Source organism: Pleurodeles waltl, chromosome 8, assembly GCF_031143425.1.
Source record: "Pleurodeles waltl isolate 20211129_DDA chromosome 8, aPleWal1.hap1.20221129, whole genome shotgun sequence".
Classification (NCBI taxonomy): Eukaryota; Metazoa; Chordata; class Amphibia; order Caudata; family Salamandridae; genus Pleurodeles; species Pleurodeles waltl.
The window spans coordinates 361,011,297-361,037,594 of record NC_090447.1 but is presented as its reverse complement, the minus strand read 5'-3'; the positions used below and the strand labels follow the sequence as shown (position 1 = coordinate 361,037,594).

General features: G+C 41.3%; 1 protein-coding gene across 1 annotated transcript in view; it reads left to right on the top strand.

The window, feature by feature from the left end:
* SYTL5 (synaptotagmin like 5) overlaps nt 1–26,298 on the top strand; it is a 640,980-nt gene that overhangs the window by 338,890 nt on the left and 275,792 nt on the right. Inside the window, exons 6-7 of the mRNA XM_069204241.1 lie at nt 6,111–6,221; nt 16,678–16,794. Coding sequence (XP_069060342.1) covers nt 6,111–6,221; nt 16,678–16,794 — 228 coding nt within the window. The remainder of the gene's footprint in view (nt 1–6,110; nt 6,222–16,677; nt 16,795–26,298) is intronic.

The window sequence follows — 26,298 nt, the reverse complement described above, 5'->3', positions numbered from 1 at the left end:
TCTTCCACAAACGTGACGGATATCCCGTCCGCAGTATTACACCTTCCATTATATTCAATGGAACTTGCGAAACGGCAGGCGGGATAGCCGTCACGTTTGCGGCAGAGTATCCCATCCGCAAAGGTCATAATCAGGCCCATTGTCTCCAGTCCTGGACCTTTCACCAGCAACTCATTGTTTTCAGGTGTGTTAGTCTACTAGTTCACTGTAAGATTACAACACCCAGGGATAATTGTGGGAAATGGACAGTTTCCAAAAACATTTAAATATATTGACTAAATTATGAGAACTCTAGTGATTCCTAAATTCGAATCAACACTGGAGCCTCAATGAAAATAATGTATTCTATGTTGTACAAGGGCATGAAAGCGTTCCACCATTATAAAGTGGGCTTGTACATCAGAATATTGTTGAAACATTATTGTGCAATACAAATATTGTGTCCTCAATATTGTTAAAAAACGTAACCCCTTTGGGTGTATACTTTTCATTAATAACTCCAACGGTACGATTTCTAGGACACCAAATGATTGTCAGACAATAGTTAGCCCATTCTAGTCTAGTATCATACCTGTGAAAGTTGGCTTGCTGGCAAAGTATTGATGATTTATGTCTCTACCATTTGTTCCAAACTGAATTAAATGAATATTCAGCATTAACGAACTGTCATGCTATAAACAATGTTTACTCTACAATCTCAAAAGAAAACACTTTTATTCCACTTAACTACCACCTACCTGCCGTTTTGAGATTGGGCTGTGGCATTTCATGTCATTTCATGTTATTGCTTTTACATCATGCGTTTTTCTTTGCATAAAATTAAGTGATGTGCCACTCAAAGAAACCTTAGATGGAATAAGACAATACCACAGAAACATGGGAAATGGAAGATAAAATGTATTCCTTAAGAATGAGATGATACAAAGGAAGAGCAGAGGCAAAACAGAGAGACAGTGGAGTGCATTACAGTGTTTGAGAGAAAGCAAAGAAGGGGTGAGCTCGAAGAAGGCAAAGGAATGGGATGATGAATCTGTGTATGTGAGAATGGAATATGAGGAGACTAGCGGTATGAATAGAAACAATCATGAATACAGGTGAAAAAGGAAGGGAGAAAATTAAACAGCAGATGAGAATAGGTCAGTGAAGAGAAGTAAGAGAAGAAGACGTGAGTAGTTGGGGGCGGTGAAATATAAGACGCAGAGAAAGATAGAGTACTTATTGGAGTTGGGCAAGAGGATATCCCGGGCTACAAAACAAAGTGTGAAACAGTACTCCAGATGAGAAAACACAAAAGAAAGTAAAATAGTGTGTTAGCATGAAATGTGAGAAACTGGCGAATCTTCCAGTTATTGTGTATGCAAAACCGTCAGTGCAAGTAATAGAGGAAATGTGGTTACAGAAAACACGAGCTGAATGGAAATTAAAGCCTAGTTTATGAGCGGAAGAGCTTCCAGGAAAAGAAAAAGGTGTAAAAGTAATAAAGTGAGGTGCCAGATAGATTTAAAGAGGAGTAGTTTGGAAAAGAAGGATACGGAGAGAGATACGATATTTGAAGTAGCATTGTTAAAATTCGAGCCCAGGCCAGAAAATAAACTACATCTGGGAATGAGAAAAGAGTGGGTAAGTGAAGAATGACACAAGCAAGAGAAGTGATGTAAATACAGTAAAGCAAGGGACCAACTAACAGAGTGCTGAGGAACCACATGCTGGACAGCCAAAGTTATATGACTGGATGATCTAAAGTACATAGTAGGATCTTCAAGACTAATGAGAGGCCAGTCATGAAAGTTCAGATCTTCAGACTCAAAGAGTTAAAAGAATGGAACAAAAAGTACAGTCGAAGAGTAAGGAGGAAGGACAGATCAGAGTGGTGAGCTGAAGCAAGAGAGTTACGTACAGAGAGGAGAGCTGTTGTCCTGGATGGATTGAACAAAATTTGGACTTTAGTGAAAAGAGAATATTCCAGTCTAGATAGAAAAGAAGATGATTATTGATTATATGCTTTTGTAGAATAAAGAGGTATGGAGAAGTCAGACAGTGCACAACTTGAAAGGATAGATGGGCCAAGTGTGAGTTTTTTAAAACTAGGATTAGATTGGCACAACAATAAAACTAAAAGCACGGGCACAGCTATCAGTAGTATAGCTGATGTAGTGGCACCATGGACCAGAGGCAAGGGTGTGGGACATGTAACAATTATTATCACATCCTTCGCTCAGTTTTATTTTTGGTGTGTGTGCATGCGCATGTGTGTGCGTGTGTGTGTACGCATGTGTGGGTATGCCAGGGCAAGAGGTGACATACCAAGATCAGAACAAGCATAGCAAAAATGCTACAATTTATTGGTGTCCTGCATACGTAGGGCAAGCTGCTTTGTGCCAGGATCTGAGCTTCTTTGTAATTGATTATCCAGTACCAAAAGAGTTCAGTTCAGGATAGTAAACACACATAGATGACGAGGCACCACACGCATGGTCTGTGCCACATGTGCCCGAAGTTAAGTTTGATTGCTGGTCACCTCAACAGATCTCTGCCTGAGAGCACCTCTATGGTATTACAATGTTTACTGTCTGACACTCTTGGCCCTCAAATCCTGCAGGCCCTCTTTATGCCAAAAAATCCTGGGGAAGGCTGCTTAGATACTACAAAATGGTAAGCCCTGAGTTCTTCTGCTGAAAGCTCCCCTTGTTTCTTTGAGAATAGCAATACCTTCTTTATAAGCCAGCTGTCTATCCATTTAATGCACTGAGCTCATATCATTGTTTATCCAGCCTTTTTCCAATTGAATCAGCATATTAATGTTGTGCTCTGGATGCCTCCTTTCATTCAAGGCAATGTGCTCCTTGCCCTCAGCTGATTGCCTGTAGTCCATTCTAATACCATGTCCTACAAGTGCTAAATGGACCCATATAATTTTTTGCCTATGAATGTCAGATCACTCCATGTAGTAGGTCAAACACCATATTTGTATATGTATTATATGGACATGTTTGCTTAAAATGACTGTTGCTAATTTAGAATTTTTAAATGTTGATTACCAAGTTTTAGACCTTTATATTTGGTGAATCTCACAGCATGAGTCTCACTTCCAGTAATGTAATGGTAAATTGGACTGTGGTTGTTTACTGCTAGTGTCTGCCTTTTAAGATAAGACTGCTGCAATGGAACCAGTGTAAAGGGCACTGGGCTGGTTACATATGAACACATGTGCACACGTGTACACTTGGGGACAGGCTGCACATGACAGACAGTCGTACACAGCCCGATAGCTTCATACAGATAACCTGCCTGTGACAGTTTTAAACTGCACATTTGGCCTGTCAAAATCCACTATTGACTGGCCTAGGTCTTCCTTTTAAATATTAATAAGTCACTCATACGGAGGCCTAAGTCCCATAAAGGCAGGGAACAGATATTTAAAGGTAGGCCATGTAGAAATTAATGTTGAGCAGGCCCTGACAGTTAAAGATCACAAAAAATGATTTTCACTGTAGCAAGGCTGTCTGCTGCCTTACAGAATCATTGGGCTACATTGGTACATTTATTAAATGCTAGATTATGATTGATAACAACCAGAAAAGTACTTCTTACACTCTTTTGCTTTGTAGTTACAAATGCTCTTAAATGATGAGGATGTATTTAAATTTTATTTGAGAAATAGAACATTTAGAAAGTTGCCATTTTTCTGCCTAAAGTTTCCTGGGAGTCTAGAGCTGCTTGGGTTGGTGTTGGCTCTCCCACTGGGAAATGCATATTGGAGCCAGACAGTGCACTAAGGGCCTAGGCATAGAGGGGCTGAGGCTTCCTGACAGGTTGGCTGGAGAGGGGTTGGTTCCTGCCCTGATTACACTGCAAAGGATCTTTCACCAGCACACACAAAGAGACCTGACACCAGCCGTTTGTGTCACCAGCCGGGCCGGAGCCCAACCCAGGAAACAAGGAAGGTTAGACAAAAGGGGACTCCACAACCCACAAGCTGGACTGGACATAAAACTGGTACCCCTGAACATGAAGTAGAGCAGGACTTTAGACATGGAGTGTGACAGCTGCAACACCATGAACAGCTGGAAGTACAAGCCCCATGACCCCCCTAATGGACTGAGGACCCTGTCTATAGCTGACAAGGGCTTGTGCTGCTGCCCCCCCTACACCCCATGAAGACCGTGAGGACCAGATGGGTGAAGACTTGGACTCCACTGACCATCTCCCCCCTCCTCACCCATTGAGCCGCTGCATGGAGTCTGTGGAGGGAACAAAAAAGGAGAGGGCTGACACAGGGAGGATGGTATTGTAATATTCTTTTTATGGAACCAAAAAAAGGCACCAAACACTCCATAACCCAATGAGTGCAACCCATATATAAAAGTGAAACCGAGCAGCCTATAGACACAGAGGCAGTCTATCAGCTTCGTATGATGCACCTGATGTTTATCAGGCTTTCTTGTCCTTCGGCATGAGATGCACTAGGACATTTTTATGCAGTTATGTGCCTGCAGGTGCATAAAGTCAAAGCAAAGGCTATCCGAGCATAATGCCTACATAATGCTCTTGTTTTTGTAATCCTTCTGATTAGTCAGCTGATAATGGACAATGGTCCATGTCATTACTCATCCATTAGAGGACTAGTGGGAAATTAGACTAACCACAAGACACTTGCCTTTAATGCCCCAGGGAAGCATTGCACTCCCTTGCATATCTCATGCACCCCATTGAAACCTACCCAAGCCTTGGTCGGCCATGCACACATTAAAGACACCATGGGAGAACCCTGGGACGTATTGTGAGCTGTCCATGCTGTAATAGCTGTAAAAGTCATCTAACCTAATCAGGCAACCTGAGCACCCACCCATTTCCCCTGATCAATCAAAGACACTCATCAAGCACACAGAAATCATACCCGGCAAAAATAGTCTTTCACTCCTTCTCCTTGATATTATGAGAAAACAATCTAGTTTCTCCCATTGACCTTGCTGATACATCACTGCCGCCTTACGGAGAAGATGCAAAGCACTTACCATCCAAACAAAGGTAGTGTAGTGAAGACACTTTGCTTTGTTGATTGAATAATACATTTAGATATATTATGATAAAGATAAACAAGTTGTTGCTACAAAGGGCCCAGGAAATCAATCCTAACTGCCCTCAGGTTAAACAACAATCCAGAGTCATTCCACAGTAGAACACACAACGCACCACTGAGAATGAAATGCCATATTGCATCCTCTGCTACTCTTTTAAGGTGTAAACACAGAAGAAGCAAATCCTACCGATAGGCACAGACTTGTGGCTTAGCTGAATTTGCAAACAGCAACACACCTATTCTACCACACAATATCCATCCTGTAAGGACAAGTAGACTTTTAAAAGCAGAACCAAGTGACTCTGTGGGATTTGTGCACCAAAAGTAACAAGATAATGAACACACTGCAAAGGCCACATGCCCCTTTAAGCTGTTTCTTCGTCATTGTGGTGTTTGTCAGACCTATCGCAAAATGGGAAATGGGTCTGCCTTTCATCAGAATACACCAAATAGCTCCTATTTTATCCATCATGGTATCAGACATTGTACGTAGTCATTACAAAGCAGAAGAGGTTATTTCAGTGATGAATACCACTTAGGAGGCTGCTTAAAATACAGTGTGGGAAGAAGTTAGGAACCAAGAAGGCTGTGACAAGAGTTGCACAAAAGCTTGGAGGTGGCAAGGGCATCAAAAAGCATTTTGCAACTAAAAGATAATCATTAATGAGCTTGTCAGTGTATTTCTTGACCCAGATCAATAGCTATGGGTGGCTTACAATATTTAAATGTTTTCGGGAGTGACGTGGAATAACCTGTCAAGCAGGAATTGGTTCCTGATTTGGTAGTAGATATATAACAGGGCTACCAAGTGCAAACCTTCCACCTTGCTAGTTCACTTAACATTAGAGAATATAAAGAAGAAAAATATTTTTCTGCTTGAAAAAGGGGACATGCTTGCCACACTCATGCCAAGCACTGAAAGTGCATTTTTTCCTTCATATTTCAAAGTGCAGTAGGCTACATGAAACCATGTGGTAGAATCAGCTGTCTCTCCCTCACATCTGTAAGAAAACTTGTTTTGATCATGCAGGATCTTCAAGACTGGCCGTGCAGCAAAGAAAGGAGAGGATAGCCGAAGCATTACTGGAGACGCTGATACCCAAAGTTTGCACAGCTTAAGAAGCAATAGGTCTATGCCTGGGTAAGTGACATATTTAATTTTTTTTATGAATTCAATATAAGCAGATAGTCATTTAGGGCCTCATTACGAACACAGCGGGAATTCCTGCCGTGTTCGGGCTGGCGTTCTTTCCTTCGACCGCCAGCCTCCTGGAAAACCCGCCAGCCGTAGAATGAACTCCCCAGCAGGCCAGTGGGCGGAGACAATGTCTCCGCCCACCGGCCTGGCGGGGAACACGGACACAACATTGAGGGCGGCTCCCAATGTTGTTGTGCGGCGGGTGCAGCAGCACCCGTCACGCATGTCACTGCCCGTAAATCGGGCAGTGACATGCGCGACTGGTGCCTGCACCGGGGCCCCTGCACTGCCCATGCAAAGTGCATGGCCACTGCCGGCATGGCGGGCCGAACTGCCAAGTTCGCAATGAAGGCCTTAGTGCCAGTTCAATTATAGAAGGAAATGTGTATTTTCCCTAGCTACATATTATTTTGCAGATGGTTCTCGGACTATTTCAGTGGATTATGAAGTGTTTATGTGGACACATGAAATGACCTAGACTAGAGAGACTAGTTTGTCATTATCTTACTATAAAAACATAAGAAGAAAATTAGATTTAAAAATACAAGTGCATTCAACCATACAAACCAATATCAAACTATTTCACAACTAATAGTGTTTATATAGAGGCACAAAAAATAAAGCATCAGAGTTGACCATGTACTTTAAATGGGTACTTTGTTGCAAACTTGCATTCAGAGTGTCAATAGAAAACATTCATTCATACTGATCATTTCTCTCCAAAGTTGAGTAGCTTCTAACTTGTAGGGTTCAATTAAGGGTATTCTGGTGAGTAAAACTTTCTAATAGGCTGTGTAAGTTTAAATTGATTATGAGATATTGTGCACATAAGCCATGCAAAGTTTTCCAGGTAAAGATTAGAACTTTGAAGTGAATTAAAGGTTTAATATACAAATAGGTGAACAGTATATTCCACCACAAAAATGGTAGAGTACCCCTCCTGCCAAACAATTATTTCCCCTCCTCTGCTTTGAGAGGGGGACATTTCTGCTTTGAGAGCTTGTTTTTGAAAAGGTAAAAAATATCTGTGCAGGCGCATCATGCATGGTGCCTACACAACAAAGCTTCAGTGTCTGTAGAGGAACCACTTTGGCAACAATTTCTCTGAAGGCACAGATATATTTGCCTACCTGGAGAATGCTAAATATGGTGGTCCAATGGGCACCATGACAGGGCATACATCCATTTGCTGCAATTACAGAATGGAGTACAGCCCACTGATGTCCAAATAACCCCCCTTGTCTCTAAAATATAGCTAGGTTAGATTTAGGTGGTGCTGAGTCACCTGAGCAGATTAATGTACATTCATAAAATGATCAGTTTCCTATTTTTCAACAGTTTGCAGCTTGTTCAAATAAAATTGTCTGATATTGAAGTATATACTAACACGACACAAGACTGTAGAAACAACCACTGCATTTAATAGTAAAATAAGATGGGTTGTGTGAAGTAAGGGGGTGCATCTGAGATAGATTGGTCAAATGGAAATTGCCTGCCTTAGTAACTTAACTTATTTGGGTGTCTAAAGGTGAAGATGAATCAAAAACTATTTCCATGTTTTTAACAGCTGGCATAGGTGAAAACCTTAGCTCACTTGGACAAAACTCAGTATTAAAAATATTTGTACCTGAGAGCAAAATTTCATTTCCCCAGTACTTAAGCAAAAGTCATATTGTGTTCTTCCACTCTTGGGCATAATTGTGATGCAGATATAACTAATTTTTATAAATCTACCATAATGTCGGTACCATCTGAATATATTTGATACCAGAGACCAATGGCCTCAAATAAAAGGGCTAGAGGAATCATATATATGTTGAACAGTAAGCACAAGGAGGCAAAACCATAACTGATGCCCCAGTCTGGTGGTCTCGAAATAGATCTAAATTATACCAAATGAACAGAATGTTTCCGGTCCAACACATAAGAGCTAATACAGCTCAGGCTCTCTTTTTATGGCCACTACTGATTCCAGCCTGTCACATAGAAACCCTTGATTTGAGGCGTCACAGCACTAGGCACCAAAGAGATCAAATAAAATCAGTGCCCCTGGATGTCGCCCATTGCATTCTGATCATCTTTGTTCTCTGATGTAATTTATGACAGTTTAATTTCTTATTGGAGGACAAACCCTATATTGAAATTGCTATTATTTAATTGAGAGGAGTCACTACGACATTCATTAATAGCTGTGGCTACATACCTTTGTGTAAAAAAGCATAAATCAGAGTTACTCTAGCCACGGAAAATAAGCTAAAGTTTTGCTTTACAAACGTGGCTGGGAAAATATCTTTCTTAGATCCAGTTGGATTCAGCCTTGCTATCTATCTTGTTCATGTCTGGAAAACATGAATTTGAATTAAAGTGGCACAGTGAATTGATGAAATTGTCTCAATGACATAGGGTTAATACTTTAACATTTAAGTCACTGCTTTATATTTCACATAAGGCTTACAATTTTCTCTCTCTAAAGATATTATGAACTGCAGGGGAAATCTTTTTTTCTCTTTAGAAGATTATTGTCTGCAACACTTGGCATCATTGATTCTGTTTCCACAATAATCATATTTAGCATTTGTTAAAAAAAATGTATCAGTGCATAGAAGTTGTTTAGCAAACTATCTCGTCATCAGCATGTTGTGGGCTACTTTGGATTCTTTCAAGTTAAATTTCCCTTTGTTTGAATTTCAATATATGTTAGCTGAAAACAAAGAACTTAACTGGCAAGCCAATTATATTATTTAGGATTTCATTGCTGTAAGTACTTTTTGTTGTCTCACATTTCTTCAGAAAACATTATAACATTGTTGTCATCTTAATTGGAAATTTAACCTAATCAAAGCACGGTATGATCATGGCAGAGATGTTATCAGTTTATTCATTGGTCAACAGCTGAGACCTAAAGCCAAGTCCAGCAAATGATGTGCTACTTGATGAGACCTCTTTTTTCTGTGAAACCTAGCAAATCGAAAGAATCAACAGAAGGAAAAGGTGCTGTGTGATTGGCAGGCATGTGGACGAGAAGTCATGTGACTTGCAACAGAACAGATGTAAATGGAATTCAGAAGTAGAGCGGGACTGATATGTTAACCTTCCACTCCTAAAGAAACCCATTGATCCTGTAGCTGACATTAACTAATGCAGAAACATGTCAACCACTTTACAGAGCCAAAACACTACCTTGTCTTTTAAATCTTACTCAGTGGAGACAGAAAAATAAAGTCATTAGTCCACCATTAGTTGGTTTCAGATCAATCTCATTCACTCTTTTCTCCTCTGTCTTTTCTAGTTAGGACACCTACATTAGTTACCAACCCATTGGCCCATCCAGAGCTCCCCTGATTACTAAGTTTGAATCCCACATTGGTAACATTGATAGTACAGATTTTTAGGGTTTATTTGTATCACTCCTCAGCAGTTTGCTTATTCTCATGTTTGATTAGTTTATTCTGGATGGCAAAAAAGGGTTCTGGGTAGCTTAAGTATCACAGCATCTGAGAATTGCTATTAATAGAAGTGCAGATGATCCTCCTGCTGTTCATAAATACATAAGATTTTTACTTTTCTCTACTTTCTGTTGAGATTTGTGAGGCTTCTGTATTTTTGTCTACTCAGTGAAAATTACAACTCCTCCAATCAAATGTTGCCTGCTTGTCAAGAAAAAGCAGAAGTTGTTGCCATTACCTTCTGCAGGGCCATGATGTAGCCAATGTAAAAATACTTGAAACACATAATGACACTTCTGTTAGACCTGACAAACTTAGGGTGTTCACCCCTAACTTTTTGCCTGCCTGCTTCCCTCCACTTTTTGGACACTGTTTTTGCTGGTTTTAGGACTCTGCACATTTTACCACTGCTAACTAGTGCTAAGGTGCATATGCTCTCTCCCATAAAACATGGTGACATTGGTTGATACCCAATTGGCTCATTTAATCTACTTGTAAGACCCCAGTAAAGTGCAATACATGTGCCCAGAGCCTGTAGATTAAATGCTACTAGTGGGCCTGCAGCACTGATTGTGCCACCCACATAAGTAGCCTCTTAACCATGCCTCAGGCCTGCCATTGCAAGGCCTGTGTGTGCAGTTTCCCTGCCACTTTGACCTGGCAATTAAAAGTACTTGCCAAACCTTAAACTCCCCTTTTTCTACATATAAGTCACCCCTAAGGTAGGCCCTAGGTAACCCATAGGGCAGGGTGCTATGTAGATAAAAGGCAGGACATGTACCTGTGCAGTTTAAATGACCTGATAGTGTAAAACTCCTAAATTAGTTTTTACACTGCTGTGAGGCCTGCTCCTTTCATAGGCTAATATTAGGGCTAACCTCATATACTGTTTGAGTGGTAGATTCTGATCTGAAAGGAGTAACAAGGTCATATTTAGTATGGCCAGAATGCTAATACAAAATCAAATCCTGCTGGCTGGTGAAGGTGGATTTAATATTACTATTTTGGAAATGCCACTTTTAGAAAGTGAGCATTTCTCTGCTCTTAAATCCTTCTGTGCCTTACAATCCACGTCTGGCTGGGTTAGTTGACAGCTCCCTTCTGCATTCCACTCAGACAAACCCCAAACACAGGATGCTCAGTCACACTTTTACACATCTGTATGGTGAATGGGTCTTCCTGGGCTGGGAGGGTGAAGGGCCTGACACTTACATGTCAAAGGACAGTAGCCTGCCCTCACACAAAGGACTGCCACACCCCCTACTGGGACCCTGGCAGACAGGATATAACTGAAAGGGGACCTTGTGCACTTCTAAGCCACTCTTTGAAGTCTCCCCTACTGGGAAGTATCCCTGGACTAGAACCTGCAACCTGTCAAGAAGAACTGCATGGCTGCCAAAGGACTCACCTGGACTGCACACAGCCCACTGGATCGACGCAAAGCTGAGCCAGAATGACGCAGCCCAACTTCCTGAGAGGAATCAACGCTGCGCCTGCCGTGCGGTAGAAATTTCCACGCATCGCCCACCGGATCAACGCAGCCCCTGTGACTTTGTCCTGCACGTCCAGGATTTTAACGCATAGTCCCCGGGGCATCCGAAAACCCCGCAATCTGAAGAGGATCCCAGTCTATGCACCGGAAATCGATGCAAAGCCTGCCCTGCGTGAAAACACAACAACGCTTCGTCTGTGTGCACCAGAAAAATCGATGCACACCTCCCCGTTTTCCACGCAACTTCTCCTCTGCGGTCTCTTGCAGAGAATGTAAACGCAAACTAGGTACTTTGTGCTTGCAAGAGACATTTTTTTTTTTTTTTAGAACTAAAGACTCTTTATATAATTTTTACAGTGATATTTCAACACATACTTATTGATTCTTGATCGATGTGACCTGCATTTGTGCAGATAAATATTATATATTTTTCTAAACACTGTGTGGTGTATTTTTGTGGTGCTATACTGGGTTATTGCATGATTTATTGCACAAATACTTTACACATTGCCTTCTAAGCTAAGCCTGACTGCTCAGTGCCAAACTACCAGAGGTTGGGCACAGGATTATTTTGATTGTTTGTGACTTACTCTGACTAGAATGAGGGTCTTTGCTCGGACAGAGGGTAACCTGACTACCAACCAGAGACCCCATTTCTAACAACTTCCAAACACAGAGATAGATGGTTGTAGCCCCTTGCTACAGTTTGCATGAGCATACCAAAATCAAGCTGTAGGAGAGTAAAAAAAAAAAACGCTTATTTTAGCCCTTGAGTTGAACTATGTGGATTAGTTGTTTGAAAAAAAAACTATAAATGCAGGCATTCCCTCTTTGAGTTTTCTCATACAATAGTCTTTTGTTATCATACGTGGAAGCTGATTACCCTCCACAGAGTGCAACATTGAATCCGTATTTTGTGGTTAGCAGCTCCATGGAACAGGATATATACTAACCCCCTGGCATGTAAGGTATTTTGTGATGGATGGTTTAGATGTGCTATGGGTACAGAGAAGATTCTTTTGGAAATGTTGCAATCTTGGATTAGAAGAGTGATTTCCATGAAACCATGGTGGATCGTGAAGCCATTAGGATGCGAGTTCCATATGCCAATTCAGCTTCAAAGAATGGGAGCGTTACCTCAGTTAGGAAAATATGCCATTGATAGTTCAGATGTTTTATACTCTCTGCCATCAAAAGTGTAATTTCCCTATAAAAAAGCCAATGAGTAGATAACCACTTTAAATATATTTAGGATACCTCTTGTTGCTATTCACTAATTTAGAGTCATGTTGCATGCCTGATTGTAGGAGGAACCAAAGATTGCATCCAATACTGATCCACCTGTTTTGTGAAGCCATTCTAAAAAACAGTAGGACCTTATGGCTAATGTTGAAATTTCAGTACTGCTTTAATGTTAGCCCAAGTCCTTGGAAGCAATATAGACTGATCCTTATGGCTGTGATGCATGTAATATTCAGAGCGTTGTGTTGATAAAATCCAGCATATCGCCATATAGTTTCTGGAAGTTGCCTCATGCATTTTTATTAGCTTTCCTGGGCTGGATATTTCTTGAAAGATATTGAAGATTGTCTTTATCCAGTTCAGAGCTTCATTGATATGTTTGGCAAGATGGGCTTTTATCTACTTGTGATAATCTCTTGTTTGAATGTTGCATACAAATGTTTGTGTTAGAGAGAGTCGCTACCTGCTTTCTAGGTTCTGGCATTTTATTTTGTGCCTGACAAATCAGTTGCACCACTTGTTGGTGGTTTTGATTTTAGACTTTTTTTTTAGCTGGCTAGGAATTAACTTATCAAGTGTGACTGCTATATTCACTTGGATGAAGGTAGCCGGAATATTAGGACTGGAATAGATAAAATGCTGCATCATTGCCGATTTATAAATATGGTTAAACTCTTCTTTATTGATGGTACTTAAGTACTCGGCTATGATGCAAGCTATTTGAAATGAAGGTGAAGCTGATGCTGGAAGTTGGTGATGGGAAAGGTAAAAGAACAGTCCAACTAAGATTGTAACAGTGCAGATCATGATTCAAGTGCATTGTTCCTAGTAAGTATAACATCCAGGGCATGCTTTCATGTGAGTAGAGGCATGCATCATTTGGTAAAAGGCCAAAAAGTTAAGGCTCTCCATCAGCTCTGGGGATAGTTTCTAACTAGGTGGTCTACATTGAGATTTGAATTCTTCCATGATAACCATGCCATCCATATGCTCTTGCTCTTCTGAGCTTGGCACTCGTTCTTCAGAAGATCACAATGTAAAGTATTTTACTGAGTGGTCCTCATGTGTCACCTATTAGCACTTGTAAATTTTATATGAGTTGTATTAAAATGTTGAATTTTCACTGATTACTGTTCAGCTAGTCTGTTTGTCACATGGTTCACTGTGAGAGAAATCTTCTGATCTTATTTGTTTGGGTTATTTTAAAGCACAATTGCAACTTTTTTGTTATGTTATGTTACGTAAAAATGTAAATAAATAAGTACATAAATAATGCATAAGTCATATTTTTAGGGGAAAGTGTGGACACGTAAGGCCAGTACAAGGACATTTCCAAAAATGTTGCCTAAACCACCTGGGGACGGTAGATGATGGTAAAGATTAATGAGCTTTTCAGATTAACAATGCAGTGTGTAATTGTGAATGGAAAGGAAGAGAACCTTCTGTTCATTTTGGGCGCAAGGCATAAAGGAAACCCACACCTATCCGTGAATATTATGTTTTGGAGAGATCCGATCACTAAATGCAGGGATTTTCTGTCATCCTAAAAATGTGACAAACAGACTTTATTAGTAGGGTCATTATCTCCTTGGAATATATACAGCACAGAGCTTGTTGATGGGACCTAATTTAATGAAGAACTTTGGCTTTCGTTTAGGTTTAGATTAGCTTCAGGGAGAGCATGGTGTAGGGTGGAGTATACAATGAACTTGTTCTCCTTTCCAAAGATGGAGGTTAGTGGAAGAAGTACAGGGATTTTGGCCTGAACAGCTTCAGCTGTAACTCCCAGCAGACATTGTTGGAGGTAGTTTACATGAGGCATTGTTGAAGATTAAGGATATCTGAGGGTAGATATACATAACAATGTTGATTTGTTCCCTAAGGAAGAGGTTGATAGATTATAACTTTCAAAGGATATATATATGTAGTGATGTTTTGTAGGTGATAATGAAAAACAGGAGGTTGATTACTACAAAGCACGTTTTCTCATTTGAGCACATTAGATTTTCAGGTTCTGAGAAATGTTTTCATTTAGGCATGCTTAAACAGCTTGTTGGCATTTTTGGAACTGCATGTGTTCCTTCAGATGACTGTGATGCTTATGCGCCTGATTTGCAGAGGGGTCTGTCTACTCTCATGCTCCTAAGGATTTGGAGGGCTATGGCAGGAAAAGTGCTTACATAATTGACACAGAAGGACCAGCTGATATGGTATGTCCAAATGGAACTGCCCTTGGGCAGGGCAAGATTTTATGAAGAGCTTCCTGAACTTGTGTAAGCCAATGTGCTTCCATGTCATAACAAAGGATGTTAGTAATATAAAAATGTGAGTACAATCCCTTATACCATTGAGCCAGACAGTGATTATACAGGATAGCACACGATACTATGATTTTGCAGTTAAAATATGTGTCTTGATTGTCAGTATGTTATTAAACTTTCTTGAGGGTCCTCATGAATTAGAAACCAATTATTGATGCACTACCACAGAATGGAATCTGGTCAGCTTGAAATAGGCTCCATAATCTGGCTAGAAATCCTCCCTTTCACTCAAAGCTCTGAAAATGTTGACCTAGATGTGGGCAAATCTTGTTTCCATTTACGTTTCCTATGTTTGAATTATTGAATCACCAAATGTGCAGTTGTAATGAAAAATGAATTTGGTTATCCCTGATAGCAAGGTGGAGATGTGGTCAAAGGGCCAGAGATATTGACTTTGGAACTGGGGAACCAGGGTCATGTGTTGGCTCAACATCCTGTGGTTCTGGGCAAATCGCTTACTTCCCCTGTGCCTAAAGAAAAACAATCTGACATTGTGTAATGTAATCTTGTGCTCAGATAAAGTGCTCTGATTCCTTTGTGCATGTTTCATGCTATATAAAACAGCAAATAAAAAAATATATATGATTATGTTGCTAGGAATTGTAGTGAGCAAATCTATACCTGTTACGGATATTCACCTTTGTGGTAAAACCAATCTCTTGTGAATTTTAGGCAATAAAGCATAAAAATGTAACACCTAAAATTGTTTATTAATGTATATGACACTATCTTAATTGAAATCTCTCTTGTAGCCATTTATAACGATGGTTAGAAAGTTTTGCTGCTGTTGTTTTACCATGTTTCACTTTCAACCAGTGGTAACATGTTGTGTCAGATAACTGAACATGTGTCTAATTGATTAGAGCCTAGAAGCCTTAGCCTGACAATTCTAATTAATCATGTTCATTAAAACTGTATTTCTACATTTGTCCACTTCTAGAATATGTAATGTCTCAGAAGATTTAGGTTAATACATCTGTGTGTGTTTGTTAATTGTATCTTCTTATAGATCCTCTGCCTTTGCTCTTGTAAATTCTGCTGTAATGTTTTCTTGGGTTAGGGATGAATGAAGATTTGTTTTTCAAGCAACTATCTTCATTCAGTTGAACCTTTTAGTTCTTTGTATAAACTGTATAACCTGTGATGTTGGCATCATCTATTTTTGTGAGAAAAAAAATATCTTAAAATTATTCGACATCATACATCTTCTGTTGGTACCAGTAGCTGATCTGCCTCTGTACATTATTTTCTCAGAGGTGTACATGATAACTGTCTTTTCACAAATGTTTTTTAATCAATTTCAGCTTAATGTAGACTTTTGCAAAATTGCAGGTACTCTCCGAAAAACTTTAAAGCATATTTTCAAAACTAAAATCTCAGTAATGATCTGTGTAAGATATATTGATTACTATATACTCACTGTCATAGGATCTCTGTGATGCTTATGTTTAACTCTTTACCTGTCCATCTCCCTGTATCTCACTTACCTCCCCAAGTTCACTAAGAGCTGATGTGTACCTCCTTGTTTTTAAGTAATGCTAATATCCAAATCATAAGCGATGGACATATTGTAAAAAGATTTGTATTAATGAATTCAAAATAACTCAAGGTGGATTCTGCATTGCAAGAGATAGGAATTTGTTGCTCTCGTGTTACAGGTATCCTTGCTGTAGTCATATCGCATGCCTGCAAAAGTTGAATTACAACAACATATTCATGATCAAATTGCTATAATGGTTGGTCCCAAGGCAGTGAATGTCTCCTAACTCCTTTCTCACACCATGGTTGCAATATTATGCAGTTCCTTTCCATCCCGTAAAAGGAAAGCATGCATACACAGTGAAACCAATACTTATGTTGCAATATTTCCTAATGTCCATTTGGTTTTGCATTTACAGCATCTTGGCCAATAAGAAAACTAAAATGCAAGTAAAAGCTGAAGATGCAAGAAGCATTAACCCAGACTATGATGCCCAAAGCATGCGCAACACCAGATCGAAGCCACATTCTGATAGGTGAGAAAGATTATTTTTTTTAATTTCAAACTGCTTTTGTTTCCACTTAGCTGGAAGTAACCAATAGCATCATACAAATTTTACCCAAGAACTCACAGTCCATGGGATTAGTACTTAACACTGAATGCTATGTGTTGATACTCCCAATATAAAGCCTGATGCAATTCAGCTTCTCACTGAGTCTTAGAATAGAGACAACACATCTTAAAGTTTGGGATAATGCTTTGAAAGTACAGGATAAAAGATTGTTTTTCATGCTCATCTCATAGACCCCAACACTACTGCATCAAAGTAAACCTTGGAAAGTCTCAGCCAAGTGGATCTCAGCACTCCTGGCTTGCAGTTTTCCTAAACTACTATTGCGGAAAGCTAATAGTATGAATTACAAAGGGCAGTTTGTGAACCAGGTGGTGCAAATTTGCATACTGATTGGTTTGCGAACTTCCTTCCATTTTGTGATGCAATTGATGCACTAGTCAGCCACATCTCAGTCACATCTCAAAATGGATACTCACAGGAGTTTGCAAAAGTTCTTGCCTCCTAAATATTAATGTGGTACAAGGCATTTTGTAAACCTGTGGAAAAACCTATACGCATTGTTGCTGTTTGTCCTGCCGAGTGAACGTCTCAAATGATTAGTAAGTCTGTAAATCTCTCAAAGAGTATCAGCGGTTGATTGTTCATTAGTTCAGCCAATCATGTTTAGTGTCCTGTCTCTCTGCTCTACAGTTTAATCTTTAAATTTAGCTTTTACATCAACTGCTTTGAGATCATCTTTCTTCCAAAAGTAAAAGATCAGAGTGTGGTTAATAAAATGTAGCTCACATCTAACAATGAGTGATTGAAAACTGACTTAGTCTAAAGACAGAAAACGTATTGTCTTTCTAAAAGGATCAGGCCATGTGCTGAAGACAAGTACGAGAAATGTATATGACTATTCAAATTGGTGAGACAATGAAACAAAGATTCTGGGCAAGGATTTTGACAAATGGATATCCCTGGATTGGAAAATCTATTTTAAGTATCATCTGAAATGGATCAGAGGAGCCTGACCATTCCTTGATGCAGAGCAACATTGGCAGACTAATTATTGAGGTGAAAGTAGATTATAGTAACACCCTGTGGCTGATAAATTCAGGCAGAAAAAATATTACTTCGATGCGAGTGAACCAAAACTTAGCAATTGCAGTGTTGCCTTGCTTTGCCCCAAACAAGCACATATCTTCTGACTGGAGAACAATGAAATGACTCTCAGTAAAAAGAGACGGTGAAGGTCAAAGTCCTACCCTTAACCAATAAGGCTACATAGGGCCAAGTACTAAAATACATGAAAGACTGGCTCTTGTTGTGCTTCCCTCCCAGAGATATTTGAAAAAGGCGACCCCTCCCCCAAAGTCTGCAGAATTAAGGCAGGAGACAGGTGCATGTAGGAGCAGCAGCCCTCCTGAATGAGCACTCAGTGTCTTTTCATTTAGCGGATTCAAGAAAGGTTACTGGTCTGCTTTGCACAAACCACTTGGATGTCTAAGGGCTAGAGGGCTAAGAGGACTAAAGAAATAACTGTCCTGATGATGATGCTCTTAGCATGTTCCGCAGTTCAACCTACTTTTCCTCAACAGTATTCAAGTCAAGTCACAAAAGATAGCAAACTGTTTTTTTCCTGTGCCAAAATATATCTAATCATACTGGGTAGTGATCGCACTTCAGTCTTGATTAAATGGCAAAGAAAATGCAACACTTAAAAATCCCCCAAGAGAGAATTTACAATTTCAAAATAAAGTGGAACCAGTAATTCTAGATGGATGGGCTGATGAGCATGTATAAATCACCAATTTACGAATTGCATGCTTGACTGAAAGTGGAAGGTCTCATTATAATTTTCATCACCAGGAATAAAGTCAGCATATTTTCTAGAAGCTCAGCCTAGTTAATGGATTCCCTGCAACATACGTTCCAGCCCTTACCAAGGTACAGGGCACTGTATAAAGTTTCTTTTCGTTCTCTCCTTTCTCCCTCTCTCCCTACTTACCTGCGGGAAAGGGTGGCATAATCAAAAAGATCTCCAGCAAAGAGCCCCCCGAAAGGGTGGTGCCCGTCAGACATTGCAGCGCCAGTCTGACGAGGAGCTGGTCCGATGATGAAGCATGACACCCAGTTGGGTGTGTGAGGACTCTTGCTCCTACTAAATAGGACCCCCTAGTACTCACCCTGTCTTCTTCTTGCTCTTCAGGAACAGTGTATTACATTATTAGTAAAGTTTCATCCACCCTTAATCTTTTGTTGGAATGAATGTTGAGGGATTTGCTAGTGTGGGCCAGAGTTCTCTTCAACTCATCTTTTTCATCTCCCTCACTAGTGAAGTAGCTGTGTTGTGAACACTTTCTTATCTAAAGTCATATATATTGCACATCAGAAGTCAGCAATCCTCTTTTGTACTTCAGACCAAGTGTCATCCTTCATGTACACCTTTTGAGACTTTTTCTGAAATAGTGTGCTTGCTACACTAATAGTTTGTTGAATTCTTGGGTGAGTTCAGTCCTCAATTTGAAAAATAGTGTCTCAATTGCATCAAGTTGATACCATTTTCTCTCTCTGCCTATTTTTCCAATCCACTGCATTGACACTCTGTGAATGTCTCTAGTTCGAATGATAGCCATGGTATTAGTTTCTTTTCTTGAGTAGATTTGTGGATTTAAATTTTTATTGCAGACACATTGTCAGGTGGCTCCAGTCCTTGATGGACATGCTGGGCTCCCCACCAACTTAGCCATAAGAGAATAATTGTATATTTTGAACAGTCAGAAAGATCATTCCCTCATTTAAGTAGTGAGACAATTGCTATACCATAGTTATGGTTTACACCTAGAAAGGTGACAAAGCGTCTCCTCCTGTGGTAGCTTAAAATGTGTCGATAAACCAGTTCATTAAGATTGTGTGGCCCTGGTTCTGATGCAAATAAAACTGCTGTTATATAAAATATATTACTCATTTTCTTCTCACAAATGTGTCACTTCAACATTGAGAGCATCATGTACAAAACTATTATGTGGTCGCAAACCTTGTATTTTGTAGAAAGCAAATCATTTGCAGCAGCAAAATGGATTTTTGCTATTTACTACATACATTTGGTATAGATAGATAAGCCAATTTCGAAGTAAAAAAAAGCTTGAACGATGTGCAAAATAGGTTTACCCAAACACATCAACTTGCATTTAGAAAGGGACCTAAAAGTTATAGTCCTTCCTAATTGTGGTTTATTACGGTATGCATCAAAGATTTGCAATCATAATTATGGTTGCAAGTCATTAAACAGTTATTGATTCTTCAAGGAAGGTGGTAACTTATTCACAACAAACATTTGCAATGCAATGGGTCTCGCAATTGTTTGACTTAGAGCTATTAGCTTTGTAAAGTCCTAACTGGACTTTCCTTGCCACATAAATTGAAAATGAAAAGTAATACACTTTTACATAAGCAAGCTGATTTAAAGTGCCACACCATGAACATGAGTGTGAAGGAGCACCCAATAGGAAACAGAAGTTCCCTCGCAGTCAAACCTATCAGCAGTTATGCAATTATCTAAGTAACAGGGTCGATGTCATTCAAAGCGCTCAACTACTGCCCAGCAATATCGTGCTGCATAGGAAATAAAAAGAAAAGATAGCCCAGAAGCCATCCAAAAAACATGGAGCCTCGTATGTTTTCAGTAGCTTACTGGTACAGTCGAGGAGGGCTAAACACTGGAAGAGGCATGACATATGCTTGTCTTTCACAAATGAAATCCAGTGAATTTTAAAAGGCAAGCCCATGAACCAACGAAACTGATGGGCGTGACATGGGCATGGTTAAAAGCCCACAGAGAGAGATTACAACAGGGGCCAGATCGCTTGTGTGCTCCATCCTAAAAAGGAACCAATCCCCATCAGACCCCTTTCCCATTGGAAATTGTGCTGGGTGACATGGGGGTAAGGTGCAGGCAGTGGTGTAGCGAGTCTCTACCTGCTCACTTTGTTGTCCCTCAAGCACAAATGTGTTTTTTTTTAAAACATCACTGGTTCCTTTAAAGAACATTGGATTTTTTAATTTAAAAAAGTTTCCTATTCGGAATACCCCCACAAGGGTGCTGGTCTGCTGTTTTTTGAGGGCTAACAACTGTGTGTTGTAGCCAATCACAGGGCGCTATAAACAGAGACATCCCTAATTAGTATTCGTTAGGCTGGTTGCTCTTTGACCCACCGATTATTGGAGATTTAGTGGCGTAACCTATTAATACATAAGTTGCATTGTAAAATCCAAAAATCATGATGCATGATCTGAAATCACTATTTGTGACCTGTCTCTTTGTTAATCAAGCCTAAAGTTCTTTAAATTAGTAGAGTGTTTCAGGCTTTTCTTTCTTTCTTATCAGAACTTTCCCAGTGTGTCATTTATCAGCAGTACTCAATCCTCATTTTAAATAATGTATTGAAAACTTTATTGAGTTATAGGACATATTCGTGAAAGGAATTTGCACTTGCAATATCAATGCAGCACAACATAGCGGAGTTTACTAATGCAGAATCACCATTTGCTATTCTTATAAGTGCTATTGATTCACCACCCTTACAGTATATATCATTTGCAATATCTGCATTGTAGTTCCTACTGTCACCAGGAAAAGGATGGTTAAAATGTCCTAAAGTTTTGCATTGATGCTTTGCAACTTCTCTAGTAATAGCTTAGCATTACCTTGGACAGCTGCCTGATCTCCTTCATGTCCCTTTCAATGTGCCATTTTTGTGACATTCTGTGCTGTGGCCAGTCCTTCAAGGACAGAGATCAAAATGTTGGTAGATTAACAAAGTTGTTTTCTTGTATATATAAATTTTTGAGGATTTTCATGGGTACACACTCTTGTACACCAAACCCAATAGAGCTATGATAAGCATAACATCCCAGTGTTCACTTGCCTGCCACCGTTTTGAAACTCCCTCAGCCACTCCACTTACCTTCCCACCCTACCCCTGAGTGCAGTCTGAGTATGCCATCTGGGGATCTTTGTAAGTGCGGTTGTGAACCCCATTGTCACCCATCCCCAGCTGTATCCCAGAACGCTGCCAGCTAAGCTTTCTACCCTAAATATATACCTCCTCTGCTAGTACCACAGTACCACCTTCATAAATACCTCCTCTGCTAGTACCACAGTACCACATTGTACCACAATGTAACAGAGGGAGCCCTGTCACCTAACCACCCAATTGGCACACACCATTCAGCCAGGACCAGAGCCAATATAAAAAATGGCCAGTTTATTTTCTTCCCCCAAGGCTACTTTATGATCCTTAGGAGACAATGTGCTGAGGTCGTCATCCAAAGCAATACTAGCCAGTGCCCTCAGCGGTGGTATCACCGCCATCCAGAAAGCCCACAATGTGGACATGTCCATGTCAAGTGCAAGAAGGAGGCACCATTTACCAACACTTCGGGTAAACTGTGTTCCTGTCCCTGTACATACTACTGAGCTTGATGGGAGTCAAGTACATACCGTGAACATAGTTAAAGTGTGTCAACTTGAACCTGGCATTACAAGAAACCCTTTTCACAAGCATACAGGCCAATTGCCACTCTTCATCCGTTAAGGGGACTGCAACCTCCTTCCTCCATGCCTGGCCGGGTTTGGAACTGCTCCCCACTCTATCACATTCAAGGGCCTTACAGAACAGGGATACCAGATAGTGGGTCAATCCTGCAGTCAACACCAGCTGTAAAGTCTCTTACTGCCAGGGTGTCTCCGGGAACTCTGTCCAAATTTTTTGCACCACTCTTAGCATATTACAGGAATTGACCACTCCCAACAGAAAAAAGCCTCTTGATCCTCTACAAAGGTAAGGAACCGATCCAATCGGTACAAGGCTCCCAGCATTTCACAGCCCCTCTCACTCCACTGTGCACTTGACCTATCCACACTGACATGCCTGAATGGTAACACCGTTCACATGGCCAGCTTCCGGGCAAAAGGGGTCTTCTTCAACACCCTACCGATCACCCTCTCCCAGACCTCAGCGGTCTGCTGAGCTATATACAGGAGGTGTCCAGCCACTTTTGAACCCCCCCCATAAGCAGCTTCATCAATGGGAAGGCTCAAAATGTGCCCTTCAATAAACGCTTCTCTCAATTATCTTCTGCCGTCACCCAGTGCACCACATGTTGTAGCTTAGTGGCATAGTAATCGGGCTTGAGGGCAGACAGGCCTATGCCACCCTCCTCCAAGTCCAATTTAAGTATCTGCAGCACAACTCTGCTCCTTTTCCCATCCACACTATGGAAATCAAGAGGCTATCTAGTGCCTAAAGATGTTACATGACATTGTGTACAGTGTGTTCTAAATTATACACAGGCATCTGAGCAAAAACACCATCTTCACCACCGCTATCTGCTGCACTACAAACTTCGGAAGTGTGCTCCAGACCTGAATCAATGGCATTAACCCTTCCAGCAAGGCTCACTGTTATAGCAGGGTTGCCTCACCAAGGAGGGAGCAACCATGATACCTAGTTACTGGAAGGAATCCGTCTCCCAAGGCAGCCCCAGGGTAGGCATGTCACCCTCAGGAGTGCCGCTTATCAACCCCAGTGGGAACAGTGACAGCCAGCACACTAAATTCATCTAGCTGGGACAACAAGAGTGGCACAGCGCTCCCAGGTAGCCTTACTAAAAAAGCAGGTCATCCACATACAATGATATTAGTGGTAAAGAGTCCCCAAGTGTGATACCAAAGGTGTACATGTCATTCTGAAGCATCACAGCCAGGGGCAAACAGCAGTGGAGCTAGAGGACATCCCTGCCATATACCACACCACACCTCCCAGTCTTTGGAGACTGCACCACCACTCCAAACTCTAGCCCAAGTGGCACAATAGAGAAGCCTCACCCAGCTACAGAAGTTGAGCCCGAGCCGCATCCGTAGAAGAAACTGCAGCAGGTGAGACCAGTCTAGCATGTCATACACTTTTGTAATGTCTCCTGATGCCAATAATAATTCCTCCTGACAATGGTCCACTGAATGAAGAACATGTGCAAGCTTTCCCAGATTCATAGCGGTGGCTATGACCAAGCATAAAGTCACATTGGTCCTCATGAACTAGGGGCCCCTCTACCCCATATAGGCTCTTTACCAGGGGTTTGCACATCACCTTTCCACCTTAAGCATGGTAAGAGGTCTGTATGAGGAGGGGATCATTGAATCTCCCCTGGTTTGGGAACCATACAAATCACTCTTTCCTTTAGGGTAGTGGGCAAACTCCACTTTTCCTGTGCCTAATGGGGCACCTCCAAAAGTGGTCCCAAAAGTGCTACAAAAGTTTGGTAAAATTCCATTAACATTGCCTCCTGGTGGCTTCCCTCTGGCAATCTTCCCCAGTCCCTCCTTCAATTCCCACAGTGTAAACTGTGACTCTAGATCCTCTCTGAGCATCAGCAATATCAGGAGATGTGCAGCAGAACCCCCACCATAAAGCCCTTCAGATGTTCCCTAAGGGCTGCATTAATGGTCACCTACTTCGTCACGACTGCCCCGTCTGGGCGCTTCAGTGCCATAATAAGAGCCCTGTCAGTTTCGCATTTAAGCAGCCATGAAAAGAGCTTAACAAGCTTGGCGGCCTCCTGGTATAACAATTGTCTATATTTCTGCCTCATGAGTCTGTCCAGTCTATCCCAAGTGAATCCCAACTGCCATTTGAGGGCCACCAGCTTCCCCGGTGCCTTGAGAAACTTGGTCTCCCGTCTCTGTGTGCCTGCAATTTTGCCCTCAAGAACTTCAAGTTCACCCTGTAACTGCTTCTGGAGACCGTAAACCTTACTCATCCACTCCCCCCTCATGACAGCCTTCATTGCTTCCCAAACCATACCTCTACTAGCCTTGGAACTCTAATTACCCACCCGGTATTCCATTGAAGCCTCACCCAGCATTGTCTTGCAGGCAACATCCAGCAGGGCATCAGCTGGTAGCCGCCAACCAGAAGACTTCTTGGCATGCCGGCACCACTTAAGTCTAACAATAAAAGTGAGTAGTCTGACAAATATCTTCCTAGGTATGCGCCAAACTGGACACCAGCACTCACAGCTGCCATCTAAAGTGCACAATCCAACTTACTGTATGTACTGTGCATGACAGAGTAATAACCATATTCTCTTTTGGTCAGGTTCATCACCCTCCATATGCCTATGCAACCCAGATTATGCATTGCTATAAGCAATCCCTCAGTTATACCTGGTTTAGTGGTGGCCCTGGGAGGCAATCTATCCATATATTCATCCAACATGCAATTCAAGTTCTAACCCACGGTAGTGTCTCAGCCATGCAGTGAGTCAAGAGGGTCTGCAGTTGCACAAAAGTCTCTATCATCCACATTAGGGGCATACACATTCAGATTACAGATCTCCATACTATCTAGCGTCCACTGCACTGGAACATACCTGCCACTAAGGACTTCCCCAGAGTACTCATGCTTAAATGGTACCCCCGATGCTACCCAAATCACAAGTCTGCATGCATAAGTGGAATATGTAGAGGAGAATAACTATTCCCTCAATTTTTTTTTCAATTTGTAAACTTCCTCATCCTCCATGTGTGTTTCCTGCAAACAAGCAATAGCAATCCCATGTTGATGTAAATAGGACCAAGGCTGCTGACATTCCTTCATGATCACCTTATAGGCACGGATTCATGTAGCATGCAGAGGTCGACTCGCAGCAACCCCCACCTCCAATGCTTCAGAAGATGAGCCCCACTCTTCTCCAGTTTTTTTCAAAATATACACCTTCGACAGCAGTGAACAGTCTGACTGCCCTATCGCCCCCCAGAACCACAGGAAGTAAACAAGCAAAATACAGACTCCAAATGCTACCCGAACTGCCTCAGATAAACACTAAGCATCAACAATAAAACAGCATGTTTGCCCATCCTTGAGCATTAAAACGGATGCTACAACCCACCCTATCTACGAAACAATGATTATGACACCCCGAATTGAGAAGTCTAATAACCTCTCAGAACACTAAACAAATCCCCACAATATGTGAGAAATAGGTAACTCCACACAGCCGCCAGCCCAACTGGGGAAGAGCTCTACACCAGGCCTCCTTCCAGCTGCTCTAATAGGTCCTATGGTATGTGCCCCTTGAGACCGTACTGCACACTAAGACCTAGGCCGTGCTGTACAGGGAAGCAGTATCATCCATAACTCACCATGCTTGCCTCCTTCATGGCCCACGCTGCCCTACCACCTCTTAAAGAAAGTACAAAGATGGTGCCCTTCAAGGCACCACATCGTGACAGCACCAACATTTATATCATTCAAATTGTTGTGCAGTGTCGCCCAGTGGAGGGGGTTGGTCTTGTACAGCCTCCCCATCTACAGGCTGACCTGCCTCTTAAAGGTCCATCAGTTCGTCAGCAAGCATGCTACTATTCGGCACCACAACTCTCGGTGTGAGTCTGCTCCCATAGCCCTGTGACTCCTGGGA